The sequence below is a fragment of the Haplochromis burtoni genome, unplaced genomic scaffold (genome assembly GCF_018398535.1).
Source record: "Haplochromis burtoni strain Fernald_Lab_line unplaced genomic scaffold, NCSU_Asbu1 Contig_257, whole genome shotgun sequence".
Classification (NCBI taxonomy): domain Eukaryota; kingdom Metazoa; phylum Chordata; class Actinopteri; order Cichliformes; family Cichlidae; genus Haplochromis; species Haplochromis burtoni.
In genome coordinates this window covers 398,251-405,750 of record NW_024582618.1, presented here as the reverse complement: position 1 = coordinate 405,750, position 7,500 = coordinate 398,251, and the positions used below count along the sequence as shown (strand labels likewise).

Sequence of the window (7,500 nt, the reverse complement as noted above, 5' to 3'; positions counted from 1 at the left end):
ATGCATAGAGGTCCATTCTGAAAAGAAATACTCTGAAGCCAACTCTGATTAGTGTCAAATGTCCCAGGACCAAATGGGGGGGGGGCTCAGTCATTTCCAGTACAGAACGTCCACAACACAAACAGCTGAGGACAATGATATGAACAATGATTGGGGGCTTCTTTTACAACAAACTCTTTCATACTCAAGTCCTCACAGTTGTGCACATCATCCTTGTTTGTCCTGTGGCTTTTTGCCTTCCCTCCAATTAGCAGAGCGAGGCATTGGGGTCTGCACTGTCCGCTCCATCAGAGAGGTGGGGTTCGCCGTGTGAGTCTGAGCAGGACAGAGGAGCGTTTGAGTATCATCTGTGTCTTCCTTCCGGTCAGCTAACCCACGGTGACGAATCTGCTGCCTTTACTGCTCTGAGCTGTGGCAGAGCGTCGGTCTTTTAGGATGCGGAATCGCTCGTTCAGAGTCATCGACGTTTGCTGTGGGGAGAAAGGTCCGATGTTACAATACAGCTGGAATGAAAACTGTCCTATATCTGTGGATTAGACGACACTCAAGCACACTCTCACCGGTTTTCCAACACTGTTGATGTCAAACTGCAGAGGCACTCCTTTTGGTATCTTCTTCTCCACCGTTTCCATCTTCATGGGGGCAACACTGGCAGCAGGGGGATGCAGGGTCCAAGCTGTTGGGGGCCTAAGTACAAGGCACAAAGACAGTCAGACAAAAGGAAGAACTACCTTCTGTCGACAGGAGGACATCCTTCAGCAAGGGGAAAGACACAAACAAATAGTGCAAACTAGATACTACAGGAGAGTGGGTGACATTTAATAATGGCATAGAGACATGTAGGAAGAGAAAAGAGGTGGAGTTGAGGAGAAAAGCTCAGTGCATCATGGAAAGTCGCCCAGAGGCACCTGATCCAGCCCTATAGGCTTTACCAAAAAGGCAAGTTTAAACTTAAAGTACTGTCTTGGCTCCTAAATCCAAACTGGGAGCTGGTTCCACAGCAGAGGTGATAGCTGAAGGCTCTGCCTCCTATTCTACTTTTGGAAACCATGAGCAAGCCTAAAGGGAAGGATTTGAAACTCAGTCATGGATTAAACCAGAGCCAATAGAGCGAAGCTATTCCCCATTAATACTCTTGCTGCAGCGTTTTGGATCGTCTGAAGTTCTTCCACAGCAAGCGAAAACCCTCATTTCATTCACAGCGAGGTCTAAAATCAGTGTGTACTGCAGAGATCCTGCTGAGTACTTACTCGGGCTGTGTCCTGGCTGTGGGGTTGTCTATTGAAACAGTCAGGATTCCACTGCTGGCTGTCGATGTGCGCCACCTGTTGGACAAATGGAAAAGGTGCCTCGTGTTACACAAACAGACACAGACCCCAAAAACGGACAACAACGGTGCCCTTTCCCTTCTAAATGATTCACATCCTCAGTGCGAGTTCCTCTTCCTCACATATGAACATACAACGCAGGTTGTCAGAAGTATACTCACTGGCGTGTTCTGACTGGAGGTGTGCGGGGAGTTGGCTTCTGCACTTGGGCTTGTACCTGTTAAAACACATGAAGCACAAGCAGAATGAGAAGAGTCCACATGGCCACGAAGACCAGCTTCACTGCTGGTTTGATTTAGACAACAAACACACTACGTAACCTCTCAGATACCTTGAGTCCCCTGCGAAAAAGAAACGTGGCCTGTCGTGCTTCCCTCTGAGTCTGCTGGACAGGCGGCAGCGGTCTGGCATTAACAGAGCACAAATAAAATAAAAAAATCTAGCTGTGTAAACTATGTAGGTGAATCAAAGCTGAATAACATCGGTCTCTCCTCCTCTAGAGCTGAAATCATAATGAGTGATAAAAAGCAAACATTCTCACCTTCGCCGCAGTTGAAAAGGCCTCCTGACTGACGGGGCGTTTGGGCCTCTCTGTTGATCTGGCTGCCTGTACAGCCGCCTCTGTACCTCCGGCTTCCTGTACTGGGCTTCAGTGCGCTGAAAGAAGGGCCTTGTTTTCTGTCTTGTTTTCTGAAAAAAGACGTGAACGGCATGAACTTTCAAGTACAGCAGACTTACTCAAAGGAGGAATTATTTACAGCGAGACACTAGTTGTTAGTAAGCGATTCTGTGTAACATCAGGTGGAAAAAGTTCGCTAAAATATGGGACTGCTTTTTCACTTCAGAAGACGATACTATCCTGAAAATAGTTTTTTATTAAGGGGAAAAGCTATCCAAACCTTCCTGCCCTTGTGTGAAAAAGTAATGGACTTTCAGGGACCAAAATATCATGTGGAAGGTTTTAGTCTAAAAAACTAACACAGTATTTCATTAAGAACATCATACTAACAGTCAAACATGGGGGTGGTAGTGTGACCGTCTCGGACTGCTTTGCTACTTTAGTGCATGGATGACTTAATGTAACTGATGGAACCAGGAATTCTGCTTTCAATTAGGTCAGGGGTGGGCAACTCTAGGCCTCAAATGCCAGTATCCTGCAGGTTTTAGATATCACCCTGGGTCATCATACCCGAATCAAATGATTAGTTCATCACCAGGCCTCTGGAGAACTGCAAGACATGTTGAGGAGGTAATTTAGCCATTTAAATTAGCTGTGTTAAATCAAGGACACGTCTAAAACCTACAGGACACTGGCCCTCGAGGCCTGGAGCTGCCTACCCCTGACTTAGGTTCTGCAGCAGGACAGTGATCGGAAAGATACCAGAAAGTTCCACCTCTGAATGGCTCGAAAAATCATTCTCAGTGTACTGGCATCCTCAAATCTGGACTGAAATCAGACTGAGAAGCTCTGGCACGACCTTAAATGGGCTGTTCTGGCTCAAAGACCCTCCAATGTGGTTAAATATAAAAAAACGTAAAAACCTACAAAGAGCCACAGCGATGTGAAAGACTCATTACCAGTGATCACAAACATTTGATTGTAGATTTTGCTTCCAATGGTGGCACAACCAGTTATTAGGTTTAAGGGCCAATTACTTTTTCCACACACGAGCCAGTTAGTTTTTTTTCCCCTTAACAAATAATCATCATTTTAAAGCTGCATTTTGTATTCACTCAGGTTATCTGTCTAATATTAAAATGTGTTTGATTATCTAATTTAAGTGTAACAAAAATGGGGAGGGGGGGAGAAATCAGGAAGGGTGCCAATACTTTGTCTGTGCATGTCAAATGAGGTGTTTATTTGTTGAATTTCACTATGAAAGAGATCAGATTTGGATGTATTTTTTCACCAGGATTTTGGTAATTAATTGTGACTCAAAAAGAATATTTCTTTCTCCATTTGATCTTAATATACGTGCTCTGTTTGTAAACTTTCTGTTTGACAAAAGCATAATATAAGAAAGATTGTTAACTTTAACCTTCCATATTTTCATTATCGGGAACCAAATTATATCCTTGATTCACGTCTGCACTCCCAGAGCTCCAACATAAAGTGTCTGGTCTCACACACGGGGACACTTTGTGAAAAGTAGACAGTTTCCTTCACATTTAGGTTTTTGCCCCACACTGGGGACCACACAGCATCCTGATTTCATGGAGGTTGTGGTAGAAAGTAGTAGTACTTGGCAGAAATTTAATTTTGCATGTGTACATATTGTAAAGCGATGCTAACGCAGGAACTTCTCTGACTTTTGTATACCTTAAAACAGGCAAAATGATTTCTACCAATCGATGCAGCGATCATGTGAAATAACTAAAATGAACTAAAACATTTCTGAACTTTCAAAGTGTGCTACCTCCTGAGCACGATATCCCTCTTGAGAAACACTCTGGAACAGCATTTAAACAGGTCAAACAACCACAGGGGACACGGCTAACGAAGAAAGTTTGACGTTCCTGGACAACATGCAAGAGATGCTGATGTCTGTTGCCAGGCGACAAGATTGGGAAAAATAGCTACCTCTGGTTGTGATGAAAGTGGGCCTACTGGTACATTCAACAAGCTATACTGACTTTAGGAAAACATAATAAATGGAACCAAATTTTAAGAGATTTATATATTTTTGTCCACTTTAGAAGTACTTTGAATATGATTTACAACTAATACTAGCAGGACTTAAGTTGATGAATTATTCCAACATTGCTTTATGAAGGTGTAGCGTCATTTTCCAGCATGGCTCCATTAAAGCTGTATGTGTTCCAGGTCTGGTTTCTCAGTGTTTTGCCCCCTAATAAGGCCTCAAAAGCTGGAGTGATTCCCACGCTTTAATAAAACCACAATACGGTCTGCGCTTGCCAGTTAAGATGGCAGGGCAGTATTATGGACTATAGCTCATGTCTCCTCCAGTGCAGTCCTCCAGTACCTGGTTGAATGCTGATCTGTTCAGTGTGCCGGCTCGCTTCAGCAGAGCCGCTGGTCTCCTGGCCGCCAGTCCCGTGATGACCCCCTGACCCCGTCTCCGAGCCACTATTGGTGGGACCTTTCTGTTTCTCAATTTGGGACCTCCTCCTCGGGGAATGCCACCTCCTGGTAAGTATTGGAATAGCGACATTAGATAAACACACTTGTTTCAACTGGGGTGAAAAAGAGAAGCACACCTATGAAGCTAATAATAACTGAGAAAACGTAAGCGAACACACCTCTCTGGGCTGGTCCTGCAGTCCTCTGTGAAACTCCCTTTCCTTGGATTAAGCGGCCTTTCTTCTTCACTGGTCGGCGGTTCACATTGGCCTGTCTCCTTAACTGTTGCTCTTTTTTGTTCAGCCGAATAATGTCATCTGTTAAAATCATCACACGAGCAGTGATCAACATCTGCGAGCCCTCTGATAAGTGCTGCCTGTCTAGCCTAGCTAGCTACTGGCGACCTCCCAGTAGTTAGGTGCTAGTATTATTAGCTTGCAATCTATTTTAGTAACGTTGCTCATAGCTGTGTGAGGGCCTTACCCAAGGACATGTCGACTTTATCCGGTATAGGTGTCCTTCTCTCTCGGTCTGCTGTGAAATCCCCCATGCTCATACTTCAAACCACAGCGAACAACCCAAGTGGACACAGAAATGTACTTAGCAGCCGTGCTAGCTATCCGCTCCTTTCCTGTATACGCTAGAACAGACACAAACCGCCTCTGCCGCGCATGCCCCGTGAAGACGTGACAGACATGCACTGTGGGAAGTGTATTTCAATTCAATGAAAACACAGCGTTACAAAACCCGGACCAGCGCGCTCATGTAAGTGGTTGTGTAAGAGAAAACGCCGCGGGTTTCAGACGCCTGGCTGCTGCTGTCACGACGGCTACTCAGTCTGTTGTTTATTCGTTTAATTTCACGTTTTGTTGTCCACTCGAGCGGAGCCTGCATCAGTTGAAGCTTCCCACCCTGTATGCTGCACTGTGTTTGGAGGAGGTATGTGTCCGTAGAAGGAATCACTATAAACACGTTTAATTGAGCTTCCCCGTTGACTCAGTTCTTGTAGTTTGCAGTGTCGCTTTGTTCATAGAAAGTTTTCCAGTCTGTAACTGTTTTGCTCGCATTTGCAAAAACTCTGAATTTTGAGTTTCGCTGTTTCTATTCGATTTCCTGCAGCACATCACCTTTTTCTGCACCAGGGCGCTTCTTAAAGCTTCTTCCTCACCATCATCAGAGGCCCAGCAGCCCCGCACTCTTCTTCCTGACCAGTTTCTTCAGCTGCCAGCCCACCATGTCAGGCACGAAACGCAAGGCATCTTCTGCAACGGCTGGAAAGGATCACCGTGCCAAGCAGCAGAAGCTGGCTCCCGTCAAGCAGGAGAAGAAGGAGAAAGTTGGGGGCTGGCTGCAAAGTCTTGTGCAGCAGCAGAGATCAGAAAAGAAAGACGTGAAGTTCAACAAAAAGCGCCTGCGTTTTCTATCTGATACTGAAAAGATAAAGCAGGGCTCAGAGGGTGTCCTCTACTGGATGTTAAGAGATCAGAGAGTACAAGGTGACCCATCAAAGCAGAGCCAGCAGTGCAGCAATGGCGCAGCCTCTGTTTGGTTTGCATTTTCTCACTGTCTGTTCTCATGACGTATGTGCGCATTCCCTCTGTGTGTTTAGATAACTGGGCACTGATCCATGCCCAGCGGCTCGCCGTGAAGGAGAACCTCCCTCTGCATGTCTGTTTCTGTTTGGTAGTGCCCAAATCAGAGCTGTCTACTCTGAGACATTACAGCTTTATGCTGAAGGGGCTGGAAGAAGTTGCAAAGGTACAAACATCAAAATGAACATATAGTGAATATAATACTATTCTTTTAAAGTAAATACTGCACAGAGGGGGAGCTCTCGGAGTGCTTCTTGTTTTACATGTGTAATTTAAAATGCATTGTTTTATAAACAGAGCTTAATAAAAGGATCTTTGTGATAGAAACTTGTATCTATTGTTATATGAGAAATATTTCGTATATTAGTTGTGCAGTACTACACCAGACCAGAGGAATCGCTCTTGTTTGAGTCTAGTTGTAGTTGCAGGTACATCATCAGTGAACCAGCCTCACTCTTGCTCTTCTGCCCATATAACAGGAATGTGAACAGTTAAACGTCCAGTTCCACTTGCTGCACGGCGCTCCGGGGAAAGTTCTCCCCGGCTTTGTGTCCGACCACAGCTTTGGGGCCGTGGTGACAGACTTCTCTCCTATCAGAGAGCCGCTGCAGTGGTTGGAGGACGTCAAAAAGAAACTTTCCAAAGACATTCCCTTCATACAGGTATGAAAAAAAAAAACCCTCACTTTCTGAAATCCAATTTGCAGGAGGTGTGTGCTGATAGGATGCTCTGTATCCTGGTTATTGTCTGTCCCCAGGCTGTTTTCTCTCTTTATTTGTTCCCCTGATTCCAAAGTAATAGGTATGAAAACTGATGCAGCAGACCTCATTCTCATTTCATGCGTATTGACTTTGTTTTTCCTATCATTATTTCTTGAACACTCTATTTTCCTTTTATAGGTTGATGCCCACAATATTGTTCCCTGCTGGGTAGCTTCACCTAAACAGGAGTACTCCGCTCGGACGATCAGAGGAAAAATTACCAATCTGTTACCAGAGTTCCTCACTGATTTTCCCCTGGTAGACGCACACCCACACACTGCTACGAGAACCGCCAAAGTAAGCGCTCGAGAAACGGTGAAGTGAATAAATGTTGAATGTACTGAGAATAAAAGCGGCGTATTTATAATTTATAGTGAGTTCAAAGACTTTTGGATCAGTTGGTAAACAATTACAATTTATCTTCTAGAGGTCATGAAATTATTCATTGCTTTGGGGTTGTTGTTCTAAAATCAATTGCGAGGCAAGTAAGCTGTCAGGGAGGCTCATCGACGGGGAGCCTGGAAGTCGAGCTGCTGCCAGAAAGCACACACTTTTACCCTTCAACTCTATCCTCACTTCCACACATTATTTATTGATGACTCGGTATAAACTGGAATTTTTTTTTTTAACTGTCCAAAAGTTAAAGCTCTCTTTTCCCCTTGTAGTAGTTGTTAAAGCTGCAGGGGTATGTGCTTTTGCTCCAGGGTTGAGATTGATATGCTACACACGGTTTGACA

At 44.7% G+C, this 7,500-nt stretch overlaps 2 protein-coding genes across 2 annotated transcripts in view; one reads left to right on the top strand and one right to left on the bottom strand.

The window, feature by feature from the left end:
- The window catches only part of LOC102306761 (UAP56-interacting factor), a 5,199-nt gene extending 99 nt beyond the window's left edge, over window positions 1-5,100 (bottom strand). Inside the window, exons 1-9 of the mRNA XM_005939068.3 lie at window positions 4,894-5,100; window positions 4,590-4,727; window positions 4,313-4,476; window positions 1,870-2,018; window positions 1,660-1,732; window positions 1,490-1,545; window positions 1,251-1,325; window positions 561-687; window positions 1-470 (exon numbers count right to left, since the gene is read on the bottom strand). The exon at window positions 1-470 is cut by the window's left edge and continues 99 nt beyond it. Coding sequence (XP_005939130.1) covers window positions 369-470; window positions 561-687; window positions 1,251-1,325; window positions 1,490-1,545; window positions 1,660-1,732; window positions 1,870-2,018; window positions 4,313-4,476; window positions 4,590-4,727; window positions 4,894-4,966 — 957 coding nt within the window. The 5' untranslated portion in view covers window positions 4,967-5,100 and the 3' untranslated portion in view covers window positions 1-368. The remainder of the gene's footprint in view (window positions 471-560; window positions 688-1,250; window positions 1,326-1,489; window positions 1,546-1,659; window positions 1,733-1,869; window positions 2,019-4,312; window positions 4,477-4,589; window positions 4,728-4,893) is intronic.
- Window positions 5,101-5,175: 75 nt separating this feature from the next.
- The window catches only part of cpdp (CPD photolyase), a 5,150-nt gene continuing 2,825 nt past the window's right edge, over window positions 5,176-7,500 (top strand). The window contains exons 1-5 of the mRNA XM_005939070.3: window positions 5,176-5,349; window positions 5,530-5,906; window positions 6,020-6,168; window positions 6,482-6,664; window positions 6,902-7,060. Coding sequence (XP_005939132.1) covers window positions 5,327-5,349; window positions 5,530-5,906; window positions 6,020-6,168; window positions 6,482-6,664; window positions 6,902-7,060 — 891 coding nt within the window. The 5' untranslated portion in view covers window positions 5,176-5,326. The remainder of the gene's footprint in view (window positions 5,350-5,529; window positions 5,907-6,019; window positions 6,169-6,481; window positions 6,665-6,901; window positions 7,061-7,500) is intronic.